The sequence below is a fragment of the Trichoderma asperellum genome, chromosome 2 (genome assembly GCF_020647865.1).
Source record: "Trichoderma asperellum chromosome 2, complete sequence".
NCBI lineage: Eukaryota > Fungi > Ascomycota > Sordariomycetes > Hypocreales > Hypocreaceae > Trichoderma > Trichoderma asperellum.
The window spans coordinates 2230758-2255710 of record NC_089416.1 but is presented as its reverse complement, the minus strand read 5'-3'; the positions used below and the strand labels follow the sequence as shown (position 1 = coordinate 2255710).

Genomic DNA, 24953 nt, shown 5'->3' with positions numbered 1-24953 from the left:
CGCCCACATCACTGCGAAGCTGCGGGTACCGCGACATCGCTAGCCTTGTCCCTCATACACTGGCCGTCCCAATTGTTCTCCAAGCTTCGAGCCTTCTTGCACCTCCAAACACCAAGTAACCACAACGAAGCGAGCCTCAGCGGTCCCCAGCTCGGCGCTCACGAACTGCCTCAGGCCGACTGCCGCGAACGAACTCGAATCCTTTGCCTCTCTCGACTCCATATTTGGCCTTTCGCCGGCCGTGCTTCCGTGCTGTGGGCAGATACACGCTTCCGTTGACGTCTAGCGGACCCAACGCAAGAGGTGGTCCATCCACTCAGTCGATTTTCTTTTTGAGCCAATCGTATAGATCAGCTTTGTATCTTTCAAGACCTTCGAGAAGAACATTTGGATCTTTTTGCAGCATATCCAGTGCTGTGCCATCACCATGCCTAGCAAAACACCCCACAACAATGGTAGAGGACCCCTCGAAAAATGACATCCAGAAGACCAAGGAAGCTAATATCAACGATGGAATAGCTGGAAAAGACGGCGACGATAGCATGACTGTGGTTGTACCCCCCTCGAAAGCTCCCAAGCAGCCTGCGCCGGCGACCGATGCTGAAGGTGACGTGGCAATGGACGTCGACAACGCCGAAGGCAAGGAGGAGAAGGTTGATCCCGCAGTTCAGGCCGTAGCAGGTAAGCAAAAAAGGATCCAAAGATGGCTGCATAAGTTTCTATTGTGAAGATGTCCTTTTTCGCTGACATATACACTCGTTGTATCGCTGCATATAGATATCAAAAGCAACTTTGCTCTTCTTGACCGAGCTGTTGCGCTCTTCGACGCCCGTTTCTCCCTGCGAGCCCTCCGATCCATCTCTCTCATCCGCAAACACCTATCACCAGATGTCATTGCACAGGCGATTGCCGACACATACCCCGCCAACTCGGCATCAGGCAGCATTGCGAAGAGCCTCCTAGCTGCGGTTGGCCGAGAGGATGTCGCGCTTGGCCGTGCCGCCAGCGCTGAGATGGATGTGGACAGCGACTTCAAGACTGTCAAGAACGGAGCTTCCAAGAAGGAAGCCAAGGAGATCATTCCGGAGATCGACGTCTTCCTAGGCATCTTGATTCAAGTCTATCTTTTTGACGCCAAACAGTACCAGCAAGGAGCCGATTTCTCCAAGTTCCTGTCTGATCGCATCCAGACTCTGAACCGCCGAACGCTGGACTGCCTCTCCGCCAAGGTCTACTTTTACTTTTCGCTCTTTTGCGAGTACATTGCTCCGCTGCCCCCGTCTCCCGAATCGCCCATTGTGGCTATCCGACCTACTCTTCTTGCCGTCCTTCGAACCGCCGTGCTGCGCAAGGACACTGATACTCAGGCTTCGGTCATCGTCCTTCTATTAAGAAATTATCTCCTGACGTCGCACATCAAGCAAGCCGACCTGCTTGTCTCACATACACAGTTCCCCGAGAATGCTGCGAACAACCAAGTGGCACGTTTCTTGTACTATCTGGGTCGGATCCGGTCTATCCAACTGCGATACACAGAGGCACACGAGCATCTCACAGCCGCCACACGTAAGGCGCCGTCGAGCGGTTGTGCCGTGGGCTTTTCACAAACTGCCACCAAGCTGTTGCTTGTTGTCGAGCTGTTGATGGGAGATATTCCCGACAGAGCTACCTTCCGCCAGCCTTCTCTGGAGGATGCTCTACACCCATACTTCCTGCTGGTTCGGGCCGTGCGAGTGGGCAACTTGGAAGACTTTGAGACTACCATTGCTGATAACGCTGATATCTTCAAGCGAGACGGAACCTACACACTTATTCTCCGTCTGCGCCAAAACGTCATCAAGACTGGCATCCGTATGATGTCTTTGTCATACTCACGTATTTCTCTGCGCGACATTTGCATTCGTCTGCATCTTGGTAGTGAGGAGTCGGCTGAGTACATTGTCGCCAAGGCCATTCGAGACGGCGTGATTGAGGCTACATTGGATAGAGAAAACGGATTTATGAAGAGCAAGGAAGTGGGCGATGTGTATGCGACAAGAGAGCCAGGAGAGGCCTTCCACGACCGAATTCGAGCTTGCCTTGCTCTTCACGATGAGAGCGTCAAGGTGAGTTTTCTTTTGCCTTTTTTACTTTACCTCTTTTTTTAATACTTTCCCATCATCCCATATCTCTTGACGGTTTAAGCTAACGCAACTAATTACCAGGCAATGCGATTCCCCATGAATCAACATCGCCTTGAACTGAAGAACGCCCAAGAGGCGCGTGAGCGCGAGCGAGAAATGGCTAAGGAGATTCAGGAGGGCGACTTGGACGACGATGACCTTGGTGGAGACCTGGATGGCATCTAATAATTATCTTTACCCACGTTGATATGTTTACTATGGCTACTTTCTTCTATTACACCAAACAATAGCTCCGATTTCTGCAGAGGATTTATTGGGTGGCTTGCACCTTGTGATGAGCGATTGTGCTTCGTCTTGAAGATGCTTATTAGTGGACGATAACTAGGAGTGCACATGAGTGTGATTGACTTGATACAGTGCTGGTAGGCGTGCAAAACAGTGAGGATCAGGTCTATAGAAGGCTGGGGGCGTATGGCTAATGAGAGGTAAGTCGTGAGAAGATGGAATTAGAAGTAATTGAATCTATTTTTTAACAGTTTGATGCACCGTATGCAGATTTATTCTGTTGTTAAGAGACGATACTTTGATGAGGTCTGTGTAGTGAGAGCTGCCATTATTTGGTCTATCATTTCACACTTGTTTCTAGGTGAAATCTGGAAATTGAATCCTAAAAACACATGGAGGAAGAATTTTTATCCTAAGAGATAGACTGCATAAGAGATAGTAGTATATAAGTTACTATGTGTATGGTATAGGCATATCGCACATTCTTCCATGGCATTCTAAGCGAGTTCCATGCATATAGCAGGCAAGCATCAACACAGCCACCACAAGACATGACATGGATACGCAGCCTTACGCCCTTTGCCTTTGACATTCTACAGGGGGAGAAAAAGAGAACGATCGTCTTAAAAAATCCTTTATTGTTTAACCTTGCATTGACGCCCTTGGAAATCATGTTCTGCGCCTCAATGCGGGGAACGTGCATGAAGGTTTTGCTACAGCTATGGCGCACTTCGATCTGATTCGATCTCTCGGTTAGCGGTGTATGTTTGACTCATCAGATGGATGGATGCCTGCGTGCCGTGCGCCTTTTGGCATGCCGTGTCTATTCTCCGATTGATTTAGTGCAATGATGATGATGATTGGTTAATTTCCTATTCGTTCGTGTGTTCAGCCTGCAGGATGTTGGAGAGGAGCGAGCGGATGGAGGCGTAGGCTGATTAGTAGGGGTTTTCGTTGCGATGGCTGGCAGCAGTATAGGAATCTGCCTCGTCTAATTAATGCATCTGTGCATATTTGTCTCTATATAAGGATCAGATGTCGCGTGTTTTTTCATGAGGGTAGATAGACATTAGTCGTCACATCTAGCAGCAATATCAATCCGGCATCTTACCGCTCCATCACCTAGCACCATGGCCTCGGCTACACAAGTTAAGCTGCTTGGCAGCTCGAATTCTTCTCTCACGCTTCAAATCAAACCATTGGATGGCTCGAATGCCGACTCTCATGTCTCCATGGATGAAGCAGCCTACTTGGCCGGTCTCTGTCGTACCGCTCTCAACGATCTGAATACTCATATGGTCGACATTCTCAAGCCTTCGCATGGCTACACGGCAGATGATATCCTTGAATTGCCACTCGACAAGCATAGGATCGAGGACATCCTACACGACTTGCCTAGCCGGAAATCGACTCGTCACAACCTCGCTGTGGCTGTATCTTCACTGCTACACCCGGTTCACGATGGCTCACTGACATCCATCATTCGCTACGACGCCGACCGTGTTCGTCTTCGCGCATGGGCTTCCCTCCAGCGTCGTTATGACCTGCTACAAGCCACCAAACGCAATGGCAAAATGGCTCCTGGCATGACTGGCGGCGTCGAGCCTGGCGTCCAGGCCCCTGCTTGGGCTAGCCGCATCACCGGACAGGGACCGTGGGATGCCGTCAAGAAACCCATATCGGTAAGCGGTCCGAAAGCTGTCCCCATGCCGGTACAGATTGCCCAAGCAGAAGAGCTAGCGCCATTCTTCGAGCATCTATCCAAAAGCGGCGACCATGAGATTAACGGCGTGGATGGTGCTGCTGAGCTTCATGATGGCAACGGCGAGCCGTATTACAGCGTCCGTGGCGCAGAGTTCCGTCGAGGAGTCGTGTATGAAGATGGTCGGATGGATCTCTGCAAAATGGTCGTCGGCCCTGACCATATCGGGCGGTTGATGGAGAGCCTGCGGACGAACACTCACGTTCGGCACTTCTTGCTGGGCAATAATATCATCGGTCCAACTGGCGTCCGTGCCATTGCTCAGTTCATCAACGACTTCCCAGATCGCATGGACACTTGGTATCTTGCGGGCAATTGCATCCAAGGCGGGGAGAACTTCAAGACTCTGGTAGATGCGCTGGTTAAGTCGCCTGCCGTGACTAATATCTGGTTGAAACGCAATCCTCTTGGGCCAGATGCCGCCGAGGACGTGTATCGTCTCATCACCGAGACGAAGAACTTGAGCACACTAGACCTTGATCAAACCGAGCTCGGAGACCGCGGCGTTGCTGAATTGTTCACCCGCCTGGCCGCTTATTCCCCCCCTGATGGCAACAAGCTACCTCTTCGACAGATTTACTTGAATGGCGTTGGCATGTCGACCAAGGGAGCCGCTGCCATCGGCAAGTTCCTCGAATCGCCGCATTGTGGCGTAACTTCGATTTACATGTCACTCAACCCGCTTGGAGATGAGGGCGTCCAGGCTCTCGCTGAAGCACTGCCCAAGGCACCGTATCTGGCTCGACTGCTCGTACAATCGGTTGGAGTCAGCACCCAAGGTGCCGTGGCGCTGTGCAAAGCCTTGACTGGACATCCCTGTATCCGGACTTTTGACATGGGTCAGGCATATGCCACCGAAGACCTTGACCAAGCGTACAATTACATCGAAGATGAAGCTGTGCCAGCCATATCGGAACTCTTCAGGAACACGCCCCAGCTGCAGTACTTCAACTTGGGACATTGCGCCACCACGCCGCCTGGTCTCCTCAAGCTGACGCCGGCGATTCTGGAGAACCCAAGCTTGATATACTTCTTTGCAACATCAATCTTGGCGGACCCGTCTAGGAAATCTGTGACTTTTGTGCCGTCCATTGACTCGGCATTCCCTCATCCAGATGCGCCCTCTACAGAGCAGATCAAGTCTGAAAAGGCGATCCGAGAGCACCTTGAGGTTAATGTGAAGAAAACTTTTGGCCAAGACGTGTCGTACACTGACTTCATGGCTGAGGAGAAACGTTGGCTGGTTAGCGACAAAGTGGTTCGCAAAATCGACAGCGTGTATCGTAATCGGGATGCCGGGCTAGCTCGTCGCCGCTTGCTGACTCTTGTTAAAGACTGGGAGGAAGGCGATGAGACTTTGCAGCGGGTTATGGATGTTGGACAGCACTGAGCCGCGCCGTAGGATGAATGTTTTATAAGAATATGTTCCCTCCTCCTTTTTCTCTGTAAAGAAATCGAATGTTAGCTACCTAGTAGTCAATCATTTCATTTGATACTTAAAAATCCAATGTCATTGCAAACGCATGTCCCTGTTGGTGATAAACGAGTCGCTGGCATAGACGCCGTGGTGCCCATCTGCCCGCAATTTGGGGTATTGTGATATATTGTCATTGAATGCAGTCTTAGTCTTGTTAAGCTACCAATCCAACTCACAAATTTGAATCTTCAATAGAGTTGATTCCCATGACTTACGTCGTATTCGTATGGAGGTTGTGGCTATTGCTGGGAGCTGCCGATAGCTTGGCCCAGACCTCATGTGTGCCCTTTGCGCGGCCCCACGTGACGGATCAAGCTTGAGCTTCCCACCTCGCTGAACGACCGCCACGGCCTCTCCTCCAGCAGTCCATGCCAGAGAACCAGTGCACGTCTACTCGTATGCTCTAAACTGAAAACTGGAATTTGATAGATCTCCTGCTCCTAGATGGCTTCGCCGCATCCTCATCTGCGCACAGCCGTCCCGTGACATCCCAGCCAGCGGCCCCTCGTCGATCGTCGAATCCAATCCACAAGACTCGAGAGGCTCTCGGCTCCCTTGCCCGGCTTATAACTACAATCGTCCGTCTTCTGCTGGTCCAAAAGCATCAAGCGATGCCCCAAAAGCGCAAGCGACCAGACGAGCCCGCTGTACAGCCCGATCCTGACTCTCAATCCTCGTCCACGCGTCGTGCGACGCGTCAGACTCCTGTGCATCCTCCACCAGTTCCCGCGTCTGCGCTTCTGCCGCCGCCGCCGCCAGCGACTCAGAAGATGGCTGCTGCTCCGCTGCCTGCCGTGACGGCCGTCCCTCTGCCCCAGATGCTCATGCCCGATCCGCAAAAGCGACTCGCCCGTAACGGCGTTGCCGCTCGCCCAGCTGGCGCGAAGACATCTCCTCTTCCTGTTCCTCTTCCAAGCCTCGAGGCCGCTGCTCCAAATAGCGCTGCTCCAAATAGCACGATAATACCGCCGCTGCCGTCGCCCAACTCTATCAGAGTAGCCGCACCGGTTCCTCTCAAGCGAGGAGCCGCCGCTGCGGATTTGACCAGCGGCGTCTCTGCCAAAGAGCGTAGGCGACCCTCGGATCTCGTCGCACCGGAGATTACGTATCACGTTCCCCAGGCAAACCAGCATGGCCGGCTCTCTTCACTGGTGAGGCCTCATGGACCCTCTGCGCCGCCTCCAAGACTAGACAAAATAACGACAGCCCCAATGGTCATTACACCAGTACTGCCACCTAAGCCACCGACATTGCCCGTGTCCGATCGACCGCCGCCGAGAACAGATCGCAATATTGACAAGGTTGTTCTGGGGAACCTGTGCTTCCGGACGTGGTATCCGAGTTACTACGGGAAAGAAGTGCTGGGGGCTACATCAGGCAATGCAAAGGGGGGCAGCAAGGACGGCCCCGTGGAGACAGGCGGAAAGGCGCCAGCAAAGAAAGAGAAGGACGGCGTTCCCATGTTAGAGAGGCTGTACGTCTGCCCTTGCTGCTTCAAATATGCCAAAGAGCTTGTGGCTTGGTGGGGTCACGTCAAACTATGCCAGCAGCGAGCTCATGTACCAGGGAAGAAGGTTTATGTTCATCCCAAAGGCAGGCGGATGGTGTACGTCGCTCAGGATGGCAGCCGGGGCCCAGGACAGAAGAAGCGGCGAGGAGAAGGAAACATACGCTACGTTGAAGAAGTTGTGCAGGATGAGGGCGAATGGAGCCTTTGGGAGGTGGATGGAGAGCAGGATGTGGTGAGTCATTACCGAGGTTATCACTTTTTCTCAGATCTCAGTATCTAACCTTTGACTCAGCTCTTCTGTCAGAATCTATCGCTCTTTGCAAAGCTCTTTTTAGATAACAAGTCAGTCTTCTTTGACGTGACTGGTTTCAACTACTTCCTGTTGGTATATACACCACCAACAGTGGCGGCACCATCCGGCACGGCTGCTCCTCCGGCAACACCACAAATCACAGGCTTCTTCTCAAAGGAAAAGATGTCATGGGATAACAACAACTTGGCATGCATCCTCATGTTCCCTCCTTGGCAACGCAAAGGTCTCGGTGCCCTTCTGATGGGCGCCTCCTACGAAATCTCTCGACGAGAAGGCATCATGGGCGGGCCTGAGAAACCTATTTCTGACTTGGGTAAGAAGGGATATCAGCGTTTTTGGGCCGGAGAGATTGCCCGCTGGCTACTTGGCCTGGAAATCGCGCCCATGGGTTCAGAAAATGCCTCAGAAACGCTGGTCGACGTTGAAGATTGCAGCCAAGCGACGTGGATTTCACCAGAAGACTGTCTGGGCGTGTTGAGGGACATGGGCATCGTGGAGGATGCGGGTATCGGACCCGGAAAGCCGGAACCTTTGGAAGAGACACACTTGCAATTCTCTGAAGAAGAGAAGAAAAAGAAACAAGCAACCGGCGAAGAGGAAGGGAAGCAGAGCGGCAAGAGAGCGTCAGCCGAGGCAGAAGAAGAGAAACAACAGCCGAAACCGGTCGTCAAGGAAGTTCCTCGTGTCCGACTTGACAAAGAAGCGGTACGGCGATACGTGGCGGCTCATCGAATTATTCTAGACAAGACGTGTGATCCAAACGGTTTCATAGAAGGATACGCTATGAAGAGAGCCGAGAAGGCATCAAGCGAAAGTGCAGAATCCAGAGACGAGGCTTTGGCAAAATGATAGAAACATGGCGGCTGGGCCTGGCGCAACGAGAGTTACAATGATACCCCCTTTTTTTTCATATATTTATCTATTAATATGTCAACCGGCGCTGTCTCAATCATGCATGTGTTCAGTGAATGGTATCTGTGCAATATACGCATTTCTTCATATGCTAAAAGCAAGTTTTACCTAAGACTGTTTCTCTGGCTAATCGTTACTAGTAGCACACTCGCACTTGGATTTAGTTACCGTTAAAGAACACAACAACCGGTTCTAGCTCTGCTTCTGATGATCATGGAATAGCCGAATTAGGTCTCTGACGGACAAGCCTGCTCTATATGGCTCACCTGAAGAGGAAATGTAGCTCATCTACGAATCACAGAGCGACATACCTAGTAGTAGTAGCTTCCACGGCAAAAAGGAGCTTTAGAGCCCGCCTCTAAGCTGCTCTTAGTTCTGTATCTAGAGCCCGTCTAGAGTTAGACACCAGGTGAGAACGGGCCGAGATACAAAATGTCTCTCTCTGCTACCTCGGCCATGAATGCGCGATATAAGACAGAGGCTTGATATCTCGCCGGTCCAGCATGATCCGGATAATTCTCGTGAAGTCGGAGCCAGACAAGCAGGCACATTTGGATCCTCTGTGACGCAGTTGTACCCCTGCTCCTTTTTTGGGCAAATCGGAGCAAAGATAGCCGCTACGTTGCACCAAGGCGTGTGTGAGTGGGAAATAAAACCCCTTGCTACAGATGCTGCGTGGGATGAATGCCTGCCTGAGGACAAGGGGGCGTGGGAAAACGAGGCTGGACGGCAGATTGACAGATCCATGCGCCCGGTTGAAGCCTAAGGCAACCTCACCCCCAGAACGAGAGCTTCGATGAGCGGCTCCAGCTACAAGCCTGCTTACAAAACGACGGATTCCATCGCTTTTCTCCAGTTGGACGAAAGTCGTCATCCTACTACGTATTATTACAGTCTGAGCTTCATTTTTGCTCAAGACGCCAGGATCTCCTCAGGTAGCCGCAGAGTGGAGTAGAAAAGCGCCTTTCAGCTGGTTAGTTGAATAAGCGCCAATTTCGCAGCACAAATGTCAAACGGCCAGCCAAATATTCAGCTTTTCTTTCATGGCTCTCGCGCATCTTAAAAATTCAATGATCCAGAAACCAGCCGTGCATATGCTGACATGCGCCATTTTGAGCCATTTGATCTCCAAGCGCTGCGATACCGCTTCTTCGGGGATGCAATGCCCTGTGACCAGATAGCTCGTGTGGGACCCTGAATTTCCCAGCTGAGCAGTGAGGCTCGGGCTCATGGAAAATTTTTCGCATGCGCCATTCGGGATGCGCGCTCCGTGTATATTTTAGGCCGAGCAATCGGGCGACTGGCCGGACACCGCCAAACGCTCCACCCCATGCAATTTCAACGTAGCTGCGGCGCGGCGGCACGAATAGCGGCGGCAATAGTGTTGGAAGATGGTGTCGGGCGTCTCGCTCCTATTGGACACACCGCGGCGCTGGAAATGGTTGCAGCGAGATTGATGAAGTCGCAGCGCATCCATAGCACGTCATACTGCACAGTAGCAGCGGCGAACAAGCGGCAAGGTTCGGTAGTCGACGTTCGTCAACGGCATGCGGTGAGCAGGGCTGCTTCTCTGGTTGGTGCTTGCGTATTGTTCCGGAGCCGTCGGTTTGTTGTCTCTGGCTATGATCATCACTCAATAAGAGTGCATCGTGTCATACATCGTGTACTAGATAATGCACCGAAGAAATGGCTTGGATCGGTAGGTAGACAAACGAAAGGGCGGACGGAGCTCGGCAGTAGAGGTCGCATGTTGTCGTAGTAGCAGCAGCAGGCAAAAGGTAATGCTCTGAGACCCGAGCAAGGTCACCCTGCCAGCTGCATTTGCATGGAGGGGGTTCGGCTCACATCCATATCTACGCCTGCAGCAGGGCACTTGTCAGACATTCCACCAAATCTTTCAAAAAGAAAGATGGAAAGAGATGCAGCAGGGAGGCTTCCCTTTTATACTGCTACGCAAACTTTGCTTCTTGCACGCAGCAGAAGAGTCATCAGGGGGGCCAGCCCAGATCTGACTACAGCTTGAGCTTCGAGCACTTCAGCATGAGCTGTGACTATTCGTCTCCATCCTTATCTGAATGGAAAGGTATACTTGATCATAAAGTATAATTGACGCTCAAAACTGCTTCTGGCTGTGTTGTAGCAACCCCTTTGAGATACCTCGACTCAATGTACTTGATTCTTCTTTTCCTCTTGCACACCCCTCCCAGAAAGCCGTATCACAGCAATAGGCCAACTAACTGCAATCAAAGCCGAGCATCCTTGTAGATCCACCCACGTGTCAGGCACCGACTCTTTGGAAAACCTGCGTTGCAGGCGACTGTTCTGAGCTGTACTCGTATCTTTCTTTTTCATTCCTGGCAATGACACCAAGTGGGGCGTGGGGGCATGAGCCAGCGAGCCTCATCCACTCGTAGAACTTCATGCTATCTGAACGCGGTAAAAATTCTCTATCGGATAAGTCGATCCTGATAGCACGAGTAATAGGAGTCAAAATTCGCTAGTAGTGCTAGTAAATTTTTCTTTATGCCTCAGACAACAACCACGAAGCAGAAAATTTTTCTTCGCTTGTTAGCCAGCGCTGGGCAGCCAACACTCACACCTGGCATCACGCTTGGCGTCATTCTCACTCAGTATCATCTGGGGAAATATGTATCATTTGTTGAAAGTTGATAGTTTTCACACCTTTAGGAGTTGGTAGTGGCTGTCATGCATATGGTTGGAATAAAGTTTGAGCCAATGACTTCTGCCGCTCTGTATGCGGAGATTTAAACCTTCTCCCAATGGGTTTGTGTGGCAGAAACGTCAATGGCCACTGGCTGACGCCTCAGAGCCCTTCATTGGAATGCCAACGCTCAAAGTTTCAACCTTTCTGGTGTAGAAGTCCAATTAGCACCACCAAACATTGTAGAAACCTCAGGCTGTAATAATCCTGAGGGTGCAAACAAAGAGCTTTCCTCAGGCATTTGAGAATCCTGCGAATCCGCACCCGGCTTCCCCCGATTGGATGAGAGACCACCGATGGTATCCCCCTACTGATGCTAAGATGTGCACCATAATTTTCGAAGAAAAAATTCGTTCGGCCTCAGTCATCCACACTGGCTCCGGCGGTGGGAATTTCACTCGTTTGTCCAACATTGGCCCCGGCTGACCTCCTTGGCCAATCCCCAAGGTGGGTCCTCTTTTCTTGCCATTCCTCTATCCAGCTCCAGTTCTCTTTTTCTCTCTCTCCTTCTTCCTCCAGACTTGACCTTCACCACTCCATCCAATCCATCCAGTCCAACCTTCCAATCCCCCTCAAACCATCACAATGGCCTCCCGTGTCTTCGCCTCCCGCCTGGCCTCCCAGATGGCCACCAAGGCTGCTCGCCCTGCCATGCGTGCTCCCGTCGCTGCCGCCAAGCGCACCATCACCACTGGTGAGTCAAAAAAAAAACTTTTTCCCTCAGCAAATGATGGTCGACTCGAAGTACTCGATCATCCAGAGGGCATCAGCATAACCCAATTGGCGAACGCCATGACTGACATCAATTCGTAAAGGCAGCCCCATGCAGGCCATGAAGCGCCAGACCATCCAGGCTGCTGGCCGCAACGCCTTCCAGGCTCAGCGCCGTGCCTACTCTTCCGAGATCGCCCAGGCCATGGTTGAGGTCTCCAAGAACTTGGGTATGGGTTCTTCTGCCATCGGTCTGACCGGTGCTGGTGTTGGTATCGGTGTTGTTTTCGCTGCCCTCATCAACGGTGTTGCCCGCAACCCCGCTCTCCGTGGCCAGCTCTTCTCCTACGCCATTCTGGGTTTCGCTTTCGTCGAGGCTATCGCTCTTTTCGACCTCATGATTGCCCTGATGGCCAAGTTCGTAAGTATTTCCGAGATTTCGTGAGCCATTTAATGGAATCCAATCTAACCGACCATTGCGCAGACCTAAATTGCCTATCGAGAGATTGGAACAGCTCCGGCCAGTGGATGGAGCAACTAATAAAAGGGGACGACGTTGGACCGTCCTCCATTGGGAGTTTGATGGTTTGTCAAATGCAATTGGGGTGCCAACGTGCACAATAAAATAAGGAAGATGATGCATCATAGACGGTGTTAGAGATTGGGGAATTTGGTCATCGATGAAAATGATGTCCTCTGTCTCATAGATTTTGGGTTAAAACCCGTCACGCTCCGTCATGGAGCCGATTGTAAAATAAAAAAAAGCCTCAATTTTCATTCCGTCTCTTCAGTAAAATGAAGGGCTTTGATCTGTTCAATCTGATGCACCAGCCAAAATATGTCGGAACTTGATTCACAAACACTTGTTATAAATTATCAAGCCACTTTTGGTCAAGAGGGCATATCCATTAATATGACAGGGTAAGGGAAGCGTTCAATTTCAGCAAGTAAAGCTCTTGGAATTATAGCTATCATGCGGGTAGGGAGCTCATCAGCGATTATTTTTTGTGGTTTTCACCGACTTGGTGAGCACTGAGGGCTATACTGTGCGTGATATATCGACTAAGGTGTCCACAAACTGAGGAAGAACTGCTCCACACGGTGTTAAAGTGTTGGACGAGTCTGATGGTGGGGGAGGGGTTTTGCTTTGTGCTTCACTCGAGCTGACGAGCTGGTTTCAAGAGTGGACTCGAGGAGAATACCTAGTAATGGTCCGGTGGACCTCAACAAGATAAGAGGAAGGAATGACCTGTGCGCCCCATAGTGGATCAACTGAAGAGCATGAGACCATATATATCAGTAGAGCGTCTCAGTAGCTGGCGTTCATATCTCGACTTCTCGATTTAAGAAATAAGGATGGTTGGTTGTAAGGCAGCGCATGCCATCTTTCCAAGGGCTGAAATGACGCCCGACCAATCGTCTCGTATGTCTGAATTCGGTGCGACAGCTGAATCAACTTCATTTGACGGGTGAATATGAGACGCCTTTATTTCCCCGCGGCTTTCGATCTCGCGAATAGGCAAATTCGATTAGCTATTTCGGTAAGCTGGTTTGCGAATTGCTGTTAATGAATCGCGCCTATAGCTAGGCTCCGTGAAAGTCAAACGACTACTCGCGAAACATCGTCTTTATTCACTGGATACTCGGATCGCAGGAGAGCATGCTGGGGACCCGATGCCTTTCTTGGCATTGAGCCATCGTCTTTTGACAGATGCCATTGTGGATATCCTTGGCGTGCCGTTCTCATGATCCAAGTGGATTGGAGTAATCATTTACTCGTTTTGAGGTTTTGACAAAAAAACAAGCCGCCATGTTGGTCAAGCGTTCAGATGGCGATCTTATCGCTCAATATTGGATTCAGGATATGGAATATCTCTACTGGATGTTAGCAAGCTGCGATTTTGATCGATGATCCAGGGACAACTTACTAATGGTCGTCTATCACGGCACTTCTGCGTCACCTACCGCTTCATTCCAATTGAGCGGACCAACGACCTCATTCATCGTGTCGGCGCTCGTGCAATCAAATTCTGGCTGTTTGAAAAGTTTAGTCGCAGGAGACAAGCAGAAGATGCATGCAATTGGGCGGATGCACGGAAGAGAAGACGCAAGGGGCATGCAGTCGAGATGCCTTCCCCTCACGATTCCCCTCACGTGTCACATGACCTCTCCTGGAATAGAGGCAACGGCGTTACATCAGCCATGCATTTCGAGAAAATGCTTGTCGAATTAGCCCTGCTGAATGGGCTGATATATTGGCAGCCTCTGATGGAAATTTACCTTGCAACATGTGCTGCAGTGCGGTGTGCTGTATGGGTTGCGTTGCGAAGATTGAGTTTGAGCCATGGCTTGGGGCTGCCGAAGCCACCAACATGGGCTGCCGTTGCAGACTCGCTATTTTTATGTCAGAAGCCCTGGAGTCTAATCGCGTATACAGCGTGATGCTGTTGTCAGCATGAAGGTAGCGGCGAGAGAGAAAGTATATGGCTGTTGTCGGACGATCAGTCACGCCACGCTGCTTGATCAGGCTAAGGTATAATGCAGTTGTGTCTACAACGCTCCGTATAGTCCGAGCAATTGATGTATTTTCAATGCTTGCCGGCGTAATAGTAGTTTCAGGAGTTTCGTAAAAAACGAAGAAAAAAGAGATCAAGCAGTGGACAGCTAATTGAGGATGCTGGATAGCAATTAGGCAGCTGCACAGCATCTACTCTATTGCAGTAGCAGAACAGCGGGTGCACCAAGCATAACCCTCGTAGTGTACATATCAATTAATAACAGCTCGAATGATCCCAGTATAAACAGAAAAGTAATTTGTATCTTAAGATGCTCAATTATTCAATTATGTGCAACGCCATTCCTTCCCTTTTTTCTCTTCCAATAGATAGGTAGCTCAATGTTATCATTATCTATACATATAACCAATCTTCTCAAGACGCTTCTCTTTTCATTTCTTAAATGTAGCGCTCTTCTCGCCCCTAACTGGCGGCATCTTTCTTGCAGGTTTAATCTCGTCGTCGCCCGTCTTAGCATATGGATCAAATGCCTTCTTCTTAGCTTCCTGTGCCGACTCCTTAGTCTCGTCTCTCTTCGCATGAAGGACCGAGGCTGCTTTGCTGTAGTCGAAAGGAACAGCTTGGTACTTGGTAGGCTCTTCCGCCTTCGCCTGTTGCTGATTCTTTCGCTGCTCTTTGCGAGCGAGTTTCTCTTCTTGTCGCTTAGTACGAACCTCCAGGCGTTGCTGTTCCTGAGCCGCCCGGGCTTCCTCTCGCTGCTTCTTCTTCTCTAGCTTCTTTGCCTTCTTCGCCCCCCTAGAAGGAACATCTTCATCTTCTATCTCAATGACAGCGTCGTCATTGACGTTCTCATCTTGCATCTCTTCGTCGCCATCGGAAGCTGAGTTGGCTTCGCTGGATATTGACTCGTCGTTCTCAACAGCCTCAGCCTTCCTCTTCTGTCCTCGCCGCAACGTGAATTCCTCGTCTTTATCAACTTCCGCAGCAGATATAGTATCCTCTTTTACAGGGGTAGCTACTATAGGTTCTTGCTGGGGCTCGGCTTCGACTACGACATCTGCAACATCGCCGATGAACCGCTGCCAAGGGAAGGGGAAGTAGTCTTCCTTAGCATCTACTGCCCCCTTTGTTTCATCCCACCGCGAGCTAACGGCAACATTTCCAAATAATTGCGACCGTGCAAGTTTAGTGGCCGTGACATCTCCGTCTGGTTTCAGAGCCTGACTTTGCGTTTTTGTTACTCTCAGAACTCCACTCTGGCTCTGTAGTGTTGCTGGGTCTCGGGAAGAGAAAAACTGTAGCAGGCTCGGACCTCCTCGAGCCTTTTCCTCTTGCATCTGAGTCCATATCTCGTTCACTCTAGATCGAGCCAGGGATGCACTCAGCGGTAGTAAGCTGTGAAGGGCCTTGGCGTCTGGTGGGTTGACACGTACAATCTCGGTCAAATTGTTGTTGCCCAGCACAAAGTTGGGGTTTTCATCCTCTTTGCGAGCAGTGAGGTCTCGCCATTTCCAGAGAGCCCTGAATATCGCGAACTGATCGCTTTTATAGCCAAGTTGTGAGTTTTTCAGTACAAAGTTGAACCAACCCCTCGATCCTTCGCCAGTTTCTGCGTCACATTCAGGATTCTCATGCCGTGAAAGTGAAAGCTCTCGCGATCTTTCTAAGACACGCTTTACGAGGTCTTTATCAGAGTCTGACGACTGTACGAGTTCGTTTCGAATCATGTCGTAGATGTAGAGAAGGTAGTGGGTATCTGAACGAGCGTAGTACATCATTTCCTCGGTGAGAGGCCTGGCGAGGGTTAGCAAAATGGGGAAAATAAAACGATTTAGTGAAGGTGAGCTATTGCACCATACCTAATCCTCCAGTCAGCCAGTTGATATCGCTTGTCGGCATCAAAATTGACGAATTTTGAAAGGAGAAACGCTAAACTTCGACTCGAATAATGCAAGGCATCGCTGGCGAAAAATGTGTCGAAGAGGCCGTTGACATAGAGGCCAAGATCTCTCTGAAGCCAGACCATATCCATATATGCGCCATGAAAGACCTTAAAATTGTGAGAAGCATAGACTAAATTTGCTTGATAGAGTCCTTACCTTGATAATCGTAGGATCGGCGAACACTTCGTTGAGCACCTGGAGTTTATGTCGCCATGGCTTCAGCGTATCAACGACCCAGTCCTTTTCTCGGGTGCTGATCTGCAACAAGGAGACCAGGCCAATATACGTTCTAAAGTCGTGATGTTCTAAATCAACGGCAATTTCTTTCGCCTCCTTTAGCTCTTCAAGCATAGCAAGAACGCCCTCATATGTGTCGACCCATGTAGCTGACGTTGTCTCAGCTGGCTGGGGCGGAATCGGATCTTGGATCTGAAATACTCGGTCTGGATATTGCATGCTAGATATCTCATGCTCGTATGGGTGCCTGTATCTAATTTGAGAAGGCTTTATTAGTGTCGAAATCGCTACTTGGTGAATAGAAAGCATGGAAACATACTGAGCTGTGCCATCGTTTCGAACAAATGTGACCAGGCTCTCATCCAATGGTACAATTGCATGCGGTTTCTCTGTCAGAATAGGCTTCCAAGGCCCATCAAGGAAGTTATTTGGCTGGATTTCGAAGTCCAACTGTGGCTTCTTTACGTTGGCGTTGCGAATAACCTTGCCCGTTGACTTGGATTGCTTCGTCTTGGAGTTCTGGTTGTGTGAGAGAAATTAGAGCTATATCCATATATTTTGGTTGCAGCAGACTTACGGAATCTGAGTCGCCATTCTCTCTTTGTTTGACAAGACCCGTATACTCGTCGATCGCTCGATCGGCCTTTTCCAGAATCGAGTCCACCACGTCCACCACAGCGCGCCAGTTCATGTCTACATCTTCGGGGTCTTCCAACTTGATCGGCTTTAGGCCACATGCTTGAGCTGCCGAACTTAATAAGCGGGTGGAAAGGTCGAGAATACGCGACGTCTTCTCGTCGAGCTGCTCAGCAACATCTGGGTTGATGGTGCGCTGGAAACTCAGATCTTGGGATGCGATGCGATTGGCAGACTTGACGGTCGAGACAAGCGACTTTTGGATCGCCTCCTGCAGGGAATTGAAATCTTGTGACGAGTCCATTGTGATCAACCGCTCCCCCAAAAAGCGACAGGATGATGAGGCCGTCGGCGCCGCGATTGACCGTCCGCGAAAAATACAGTCCTGGGACAAGGAAGAGCTTATCGATAAAAAAAAAGTTGATTAGCAGAGTTGGGTCGCGTCTTGTCTCATGAATTTAGTGGCAACTCAAGGACCTGCAAAAGTGGGCACTGCTATTCTGGCATAGGGAACTCTAACAATCTAGGTAGGCAAGTAAGCCTAATTATCTAGTGCAAGCAGCCTGTCTATATTAACTAAGTAGGTTGATCCTTTAGTTTGTTATGCTGCCCTCGTAGCATCTCCTAATATTCGATATCTCTTGTATAGACAGCTCTTTTTTGGAGGAGCTCATCGCGCAAGTTAAGACTTCAGCAAAGAGAGAGTCGTGAGCATCATGTGCTTATCCCGTGTTACCACCATGTAAACGACTGAGAAAGACGGATGACGAAATAGGCCTGAGCTTGGACGAGTCTTGTTGTCTTGGCGCATTACGGCTTTGCAGCTGAGATGTTGCGAACAAGGCGCGTGATAACACGATAGCACCCTGGCTGTTGTACAAGTAAAATGCAATGTATCAACGACTTGAGCTTTACTCTGCGTTGCTTCGGCCCGGTGATGAATCACCTAATCAAGATATTTTGCTCGTGCATGCATGGCCAATCCAGAATCATCCATTGGCCGGGCCTCCAGGAACCGAATTTGACGCACCTCAATACCACCTAATAGTCTAGTTTATACCTAATCAGCCAAAGTGAATTAAAAAGAAAAAAAAAAAAAAAAAAAAGACTTCTGCCTAGTAAGCATCTGCCCCATAGACTGACGTAAATGGTGATGTTATCACGTCGAAGTTTACTCATGTATTTTTGCCATTTCCCATGCTGATGGATCCCGCTGCAGCTGCTGGGCCAAAGATCGCTGATCTCTTCAGGCGCAAAACGGACTGTTTGCTCCGTCAGAGCACATGCACAAACATTTGCGCGTCCAGGCCAACGCCTCGCAGAACTTATCAGCGTTTGGCCAGTTGCCTTGGATCTGAGCGTGCGTGTTTCTAATTATCCGACAAGCTGTCCAGGAGAAAATAAAATATCCCTCATCAACGCCGTAGACGCACGCCATGTGCCTCCTGTAGGTAACAAGTGACGAGTGCGCGCTGCAACTGCATGCGTCAGGGAGCTGTAATGCAGCTTTGGGCCTGTGCTAAATGCGCCGTAGCCCGGGCAATGGCCGCTAAAATCTGCCCCTCCCCCTCCCGCTGCGTCGAGCTGCCCCTCTCCTCTCCAAGCTTTTTGCTTCTGGTATACGAGATGCTATAAGTAGCATTCGGCGCGCATCACCCTCGCATTCTTCGCTTCCTCCAGCATCAAAGCCGTAGCAAGAGTCTCGCGTCTGCCCGCTCAGTGCGCATGACCATTGCGAGTATTTGTGCGCAACAGCAATCACTCTCTTGAGCTTGCGCCTCCCGAAGCTGCTTCTTTGCTCTCGTCTCGGAGCCACCGCTCGATTGTCGTCATCCCGAGCGGTCGAACCAAGCCCCCTCGGCCGTTGGACGCCACCACTGCCCTGCTGAATAAACTGCCTTTCGAAAATCTTTCGCTCAGCTAATTAAAGCGCCGGATCTCGAACGACGAGTGACGGTGACGAATTCGATCTGAGAGCTTGCCATCTCTCGATACGCAATCAAGCACAATGCCCGCTGCTGTTGGTGCCGACGGAGCGGCCAGCCCCGGCCGTCTCCTCCTTCTCTCTAACCGACTTCCCATCACCATCAAGCGCTCCGACGATGGAAGCTACAGCTTCTCCATGTCGTCTGGTGGCCTTGTCACCGGCCTCAGCGGCCTCAGCAAAACGACCAGCTTCCAGTGGTATGGCTGGCCGGGTCTTGAGGTCCCAGAAAATGAGGTCGAAGGCATGAAGCGCCGTCTAAAGGACGAGTACGGCGCTCATCCCGTCTTCATCGACGACGAACTTGCCGACAGACATTATAACGGCTTTGCTAGTGAGTCTTTCTGTCTCTATTGTATAAGCGCGCTCTCTTGACCGTCAATGATTCTGACGCCTCATCTCTTCTCCTGCAGACTCTATCCTGTGGCCCCTCTTCCACTACCACCCCGGCGAGATTACCTTTGACGAGTCGGCGTGGAGCGCATATCAAGAAGTCAACCGTCTCTTCGCGAGGACAGTCATCAAGGATGTGCAGGACGGCGACCTTATTTGGGTCCACGACTACCACCTGATGCTCCTGCCTCAGATGCTCCGAGAAGAGATCGGCGACACAAAGAAGGATGTCAAGATTGGCTTCTTCCTGCACACGCCTTTCCCCAGCAGCGAAATCTATCGAATTCTGCCTGTGCGAGAGGCTCTGCTCACCGGTCTCCTCGACTGCGACCTGATTGGCTTCCACACCTACGACTATGCCCGCCATTTCCTCAGCAGCTGCTCCCGAATTCTTGATACCCCAACTACTCCCAATGGTGTAGATTGGAACGGCCGCTTTGTTACTGTCGGAGCTTTCCCCATCGGCATCGACCCCGAGAAATTCGTCGAGGGCCTTCAGAGACCCAAAGTCCAAGAGCGCATCTCTGCCCTCAGCCGTAAGTTTGAGGGCGTCAAGCTGATTGTTGGCGTCGATCGACTGGATTATATCAAGGGTGTGCCTCAAAAACTACATGCTCTCGAAGTCTTCTTGACAGAGCACCCTGAATGGATTGGCAAAATCGTGCTCGTCCAAGTTGCCGTTCCATCTCGACAAGATGTCGAGGAATATCAAAACCTTCGAGCTGTTGTCAACGAACTCGTTGGCCGTATCAACGGCAAGTTCGGCACCATCGAGTTCATGCCCATCCACTTCCTCCACCAGTCTGTTTCCTTTGAAGAGCTCACAGCGCTGTACGCCGTCTCGGACGTGTGTTTAGTCTCGTCTACGCGCGACGGAATGAACCTGGTCTCTTACGAGTACATTGCCACCCAGCGTGACAACCATGGCGTCATGATTCTCAGCGAGTTCACCGGCGCCGCCCAGTCCCTCAACGGCAGTCTCATTGTCAACCCCTGGAACACTGAGGAGCTCGCCAACGCCATCCACGACGCTGTCACCATGAGCCCCGAGCAGCGTGAGGCAAACTACCGTAAGCTCGAGCGCTACGTGTTCAAGTATACGAGCGCCTGGTGGGGAGCCAGCTTTGTAGCTGAGATGACGCGACTGTCTGCCGAGAATACGCAGTCCAAGACGCTACGCAACATCTCTGGTGCGGTCGTGGGCCTTGGCCAAAAGGTGCAGCAGATTGCTGAAGAGGCCAAAGACCGGATAATAGGCAGCGAACAGCCTTCTTCTGGAGCGCCAGAGACGTCTGAATAGTTGGACTAGCTGCTTTCTTTACTTTATTTTTTTTTTTTTGCATCTTTTTTTTTTCCGATTGCTGGTCATTGGTAGCCTACAGGGTTTTCTTTTTTTTTCTTGTCATGTATTTGTTTACGCTGGGTTAGCGAGTGAAAAAAAACGTGTATGTATGAGTCGATTATCATCATTTATTATCATCATTGCCCTTTATATCATATTAATTCCCACTTCTTCTCTCTTTTGGGTCCCTGTGGGAATTAAATACACATTTATTTAGATATTCTATGAATGTATCACTTATGGTCGCTGGTTTACAAAAGGAACGGCTAGTGGTAGTGCGTCGTGGTGGATTATATTTAGCTGTTCATCAGCAGAAATTTGAAAAGCAAAATAGTTTTAACTATTCGTATGTCAAAATCTTTTTATTTATCACATTAGTCAACGATTGTTATCATTAGAACAGGTAGATATTCATCCACAATCACTGAAATCGGCAATCTCGAAATAATTGCCATTGGCTTGATTCGTTATGAACTATGTACTCTGGAGTATCTAAGTAGAAAAGAATAACAACAATTGTAAGCAGCATCGTAAACCCAGCAAACTCCATCTTCCTAATCGTGTTATATAAAGCAACATGTGGTATCCCATCATCATCGTCATCATTCCGTCCTTTCCCTGTCCGTTTCCCATCTCCTATCTGTTCCTTCAATATTCTTCCCATGTGCTCTCAATACGGTTGATATATATCAAGCATATTTGAAGCCGCTCTAATAAGGTGACTCGACAATGTCATCCCTGCCGAGCTTATACTGGCCACTCTTGCCCGTACCAATCCTCCCCGACTTTCGTCCACCACCCAGCAGTCGGACGTCTCCGATGATACTTTCTCGTGTAGGCTCCTTGAGGCTTTTCTTGGCGACCATGTTGACTTCGTTGGGCAGGGCAACAATGACGTTCTTATCAGAGCCGAACTTGAAGTCATCTGCCATGACCTTCTCCTCATATCGCTTAATCATATACGGCGTCTTGATGCCGCGAATGACTCGCTTGAGATTCCACTCAATGATGTATGGTCCGGAAGCAGTGATGATGCTAGTCTCCGAAGCACCCTCGCCCGTGTTGAATTTAGCAGGAGTAAATGATACGGGCAGCCCGGTCTCGTGGTAAAACTGGGCGACGTGTTCTGGTGAAAGAGCTAGGCGGCGAGGGCGGGGCTTCGAATCTGCAGAGAATGCCTTTTCGAAGCCAAGCTTTCCTTCATTCTTGCCATCGTGCTGCTTAGCATCGATGAGGAGGAGGTAGTTCTTCGTAGTTCCCAGAATCCATCGGCCATCAGCTGAAACATCCATGCCAATGATGGGATCACCAAGAGCGGGAAGCTGTGTCTTGGCACGAATTCCAAGGCGGTCAAAGAGACGAATGTCACCCTTGTTACTTGCTACGGCAATGTAGCCCTTCTCGGTGGTGGCAATGGAGGAGAAATCATTCTTTGAAACGTATTGCTTCGTTTCTGAATCGACAATCTTGTTGCCAGCCTGGCGAGGATCGACCCGGAAAAGTGCGTTGTGGGAGATACCCAGGAACGTTTGTTCTCCAGTCATCTGTGCAAACTTGTTCTCGGGAGCAAATGTTGTGACGGCCATGTCGTCGTGGACTTTCCACTCATCAACAACCTTGCCGTACTCAATGTCCATGCGGTAGAGCTTATTCGGGTCCACATTGTTTTGCATGATGAGATCTCTGTCTTCTTTATGAAGCATGACCTTCTTTGGGTTCAACAGTTTGCCTCCAGGAGCAGTCACCTTGGAAATATTGGTGGAGAATTTGAGGTGATTATCCGGTGTGTGGGTGAAAACTCCAATCTTGGAACCGCGAACGACAAAGGAGCGATCATGCTTGTAGCCAACGGCAAGCTGAGAGTTGACTTCTCCGTCGCCCCTTTGCTGTTGTTCCTCATCATCGTCATACTCCTCGTCTTCGTCATATCGGGCGCGATCATCTTCTCTCTCCTCCTCTTCTTCCTCTTCCTCTTCTTCTTCGTCTTCAATTGGTGGCGCATCCTCCATGGTGAGATCATTGAATGCATCCAAGACATATTCACGTTCTTTCTCTTGAATCTTCTTCCACTTGGTTTCGTTCAGCTTCTCCCATAGAGCTTGCATCACGCCTTCTTGGAACTTCTCCAATGTCGGCTGATCCTTGAATCGGAGAAGCCACGATCTTCCGGTTCCATCTTCAGACCAGTGGTTGAAGATGAAAGAGAGATGTTCAAAGTCAAATACTGGGTTGATTTCGGCAACAATGGGAGTGCCTAGGATCGACCTGTCATCCGCATTGATCTGCAGCCAGTACTGCCAGTTGCCGACTTCAGAAACAGCAGCAATAACAGTGTCTTCAACTTGGGCGAAATGCCCTGCTTGCGGATCGTAGAGATGCAATTCACCGGACACGGCAGCGTAGATCTCCAACGGCTTGGGAGCAGCCTTTGGCTCTGGCGCCTGCTGCGGTGCCTCAACCTCTTCGACAACCGCTTCGGGCTGCTGTTCTACCGCGGATCCGCGCTGAGCCGAGATTTTGGCGGTTCGCTTGGCAAACATGTCGTCGATGGAGTCAATAGACCGGGTGAGAGTCGGGCTGTGAATCGGGCTAGCGGGGGGGATGGGTTGCTCTTCGGGGAACTCGAACTGCTCGAGGTCCTCGTCCGAGGCTGTCGTATGCGGCTTGCGATATTTCCGCTCGTATTGGCACTCTTGAGCTATTCTGAGGAAACGCTTCACTTCCGCAGACGCGACAACACTGTCGCAGACAAACTCGTAGAGATCACCGTTGTCGCCGCTCAGGTCCTTCCAGGCGAGAACAGTCTCCTCGCCTCCTTCTCTGATTTCGATACGGAAGCGCAAGGCTTCGTCGAGCAAAAAGGTCTTCTCGTCGCGCTCGCCTACAAGAGCGTCAATCTCAGCGTCCTCGCCCTCTTCGTCAGCGAGCAGTTCGGCCTCTCCCTCTTCGAAGACTCGCTGCACGACGAGCTGGTACTGGAAGTCTTGGTTGGTCCGGCGGATGCGGATAGCAGAGTCCTTGAAGATGAGTTCTGAGTATCCCTTGGGCGAGAGCGGCCGCACGAGGTACAGCTGGCCTTGAGGAAGCTCGATGAGAGATTCTTGGGCGGTTGAGCCGAAGATCAGCTTGCCGACTAGATGGAGGCTGGTGTTAGCAGAAGTGGTGCGAGGCGTTGGGATAATAAAAACAGAACACGTTGAAGAGTAGAAGAGTAGAACAAGAAGCTGACGTGGGTGAAGGAAGCATTTCAGAGTCTAAAAAAAGAGCGGCGGTAACAGAAACCGAGGGGCATTTATTGGAAACAAGGCTGGGCTGAGCTACGCTGCTTCTGGGGAGCCTTGCATGCTTCGGGGTTGCATTCACTTCTTCACTTACCATTTCTAAGGACGAACATGGTGGCAGGAGTTTTTGCCTTTGCTCTCCTACAGACAGTCGTCGTTGCTGCTTCCAGAGGGTGCGCACAAGGAAAATAGCAATGCGAGAGGAAATTCACGGTAGGTAGGCAGAGCTAGGTGGGGGAGGGGGGGGAAAAAAAACAAAGCTGGAGGTGTCGTAGCAACCGTCGTCAGGAGAAAAGGGCCTAGTCGGAGCCTGCAGCGCAAGGTAGTGCCTCTTACAGGGGCTTGACGCAGCAACGTGCAGGAGAAAGATTGAAGGATGAGTTGACGAAGGTGTTTTCGAGGTTCACGGCAATAAAGTGGGCAAATGCCATCTTTCGTAGGGGTCTCAACAAATCAGTGCATGCTCGACGGCTGAGACCCGACTGCGTCATCGCAAACAAGCTTCCACTAATAGCCAGCCAAACAAACTTGCTGCCTGTGATCTGCTCTCCATGTTAGAATGCGCCGCTAGAGCGAGCAGTTGGCGGGCTCGAGTTGGAGGGGCAGGTGGGCGATGGGATTCGCTGGCGGGGGCGCTGGATCCTTGCCACAGTCGCCACGTCTTGGAACTCCGCCTTGAGCACTTCCAGATGCAGGCTGCGGTGGTGCGACCTGCGCGGCCTGGTTGGTGTTTGGGTGAATATCTCACAGTCTTGTCTGCTGTTTTCACCACTGTACTGTGGCAGCTGTCTTGAGTGCCAATGAGG

At 50.6% G+C, this 24953-nt stretch overlaps 7 protein-coding genes across 7 annotated transcripts; 5 read left to right on the top strand and 2 right to left on the bottom strand.

Moving 5' to 3' along the window:
- Positions 1–427: 427 nt before the first annotated feature.
- TrAFT101_003061 (uncharacterized protein) lies at positions 428–2348 on the top strand (the record flags this gene model as incomplete). Its single annotated transcript, XM_024907654.2, has 4 exons — positions 428–455; positions 520–681; positions 778–2105; positions 2205–2348. The coding sequence occupies 4 exons, from the start codon at positions 428–430 to the stop codon at positions 2346–2348; spliced, it is 1662 nt and encodes a 553-aa protein (XP_024764185.1).
- A 1190-nt stretch (positions 2349–3538) lies between these two features.
- On the top strand, positions 3539–5560 carry TrAFT101_003060 (uncharacterized protein; the record flags this gene model as incomplete). The annotated part of the gene is made up of 1 exon (XM_024909534.2): positions 3539–5560. One exon carries the CDS (start codon positions 3539–3541, stop codon positions 5558–5560), a length of 2022 nt encoding a protein of 673 aa, XP_024764184.2.
- A 453-nt stretch (positions 5561–6013) lies between these two features.
- TrAFT101_003059 (uncharacterized protein) lies at positions 6014–8852 on the top strand. The gene is made up of 2 exons (XM_024899523.2): positions 6014–7389; positions 7450–8852. Exons 1-2 carry the CDS (start codon positions 6259–6261, stop codon positions 8317–8319), a joined length of 2001 nt encoding a protein of 666 aa, XP_024764183.2. The 5' UTR covers positions 6014–6258; the 3' UTR covers positions 8320–8852.
- Positions 8853–11689: 2837 nt separating this feature from the next.
- Positions 11690–12305, top strand: TrAFT101_003058 (uncharacterized protein; the record flags this gene model as incomplete). The annotated part of the gene is made up of 3 exons (XM_066126771.1): positions 11690–11798; positions 11920–12236; positions 12300–12305. The coding sequence occupies 3 exons, from the start codon at positions 11690–11692 to the stop codon at positions 12303–12305; spliced, it is 432 nt and encodes a 143-aa protein (XP_065982878.1).
- Positions 12306–14554: 2249 nt separating this feature from the next.
- TrAFT101_003057 (uncharacterized protein) lies at positions 14555–18596 on the bottom strand. The gene is made up of 6 exons (XM_024899337.2): positions 18291–18596; positions 17089–18196; positions 16831–17030; positions 16431–16764; positions 16191–16381; positions 14555–16125 (listed from the first exon to the last, which is right to left on the bottom strand). Exons 2-6 carry the CDS (start codon positions 17449–17451, stop codon positions 14763–14765), a joined length of 2451 nt encoding a protein of 816 aa, XP_024764180.1. The 5' UTR covers positions 17452–18196; positions 18291–18596; the 3' UTR covers positions 14555–14762.
- A 179-nt stretch (positions 18597–18775) lies between these two features.
- TrAFT101_003056 (uncharacterized protein) lies at positions 18776–21446 on the top strand. Its single transcript, XM_024901762.2, has 2 exons — positions 18776–19465; positions 19545–21446. Exons 1-2 carry the CDS (start codon positions 19156–19158, stop codon positions 20822–20824), a joined length of 1590 nt encoding a protein of 529 aa, XP_024764179.1. The 5' UTR covers positions 18776–19155; the 3' UTR covers positions 20825–21446.
- On the bottom strand, positions 21280–24554 carry TrAFT101_003055 (uncharacterized protein). Its single transcript, XM_024910526.2, has 2 exons — positions 24242–24554; positions 21280–23999 (listed from the first exon to the last, which is right to left on the bottom strand). Exons 1-2 carry the CDS (start codon positions 24258–24260, stop codon positions 21577–21579), a joined length of 2442 nt encoding a protein of 813 aa, XP_024764178.2. The 5' UTR covers positions 24261–24554; the 3' UTR covers positions 21280–21576.
- Between the last annotated feature and the right edge of the window lie 399 nt (positions 24555–24953).

Coding starts and splice junctions, on each gene's coding strand:
- TrAFT101_003056 (XM_024901762.2), top strand. CDS start 19,156: ATGCCCGCTGCTGTTGGTGCCGACGGAGCGGCCAGCCCCGGCCGTCTC. Junction 19,466..19,544: donor ACATTATAACGGCTTTGCTA/GTGAGTCTTTCT, acceptor CTTCTCCTGCAG/ACTCTATCCTGTGGCCCCTC.
- TrAFT101_003059 (XM_024899523.2), top strand. CDS start 6,259: ATGCCCCAAAAGCGCAAGCGACCAGACGAGCCCGCTGTACAGCCCGAT. Junction 7,390..7,449: donor TGGATGGAGAGCAGGATGTG/GTGAGTCATTAC, acceptor CCTTTGACTCAG/CTCTTCTGTCAGAATCTATC.
- TrAFT101_003057 (XM_024899337.2), bottom strand. CDS start 17,451: ATGGACTCGTCACAAGATTTCAATTCCCTGCAGGAGGCGATCCAAAAG. Junction 16,382..16,430: donor CCGATCCTACGATTATCAAG/GTAAGGACTCTA, acceptor CACAATTTTAAG/GTCTTTCATGGCGCATATAT. Junction 16,126..16,190: donor CTGGCTGACTGGAGGATTAG/GTATGGTGCAAT, acceptor AACCCTCGCCAG/GCCTCTCACCGAGGAAATGA.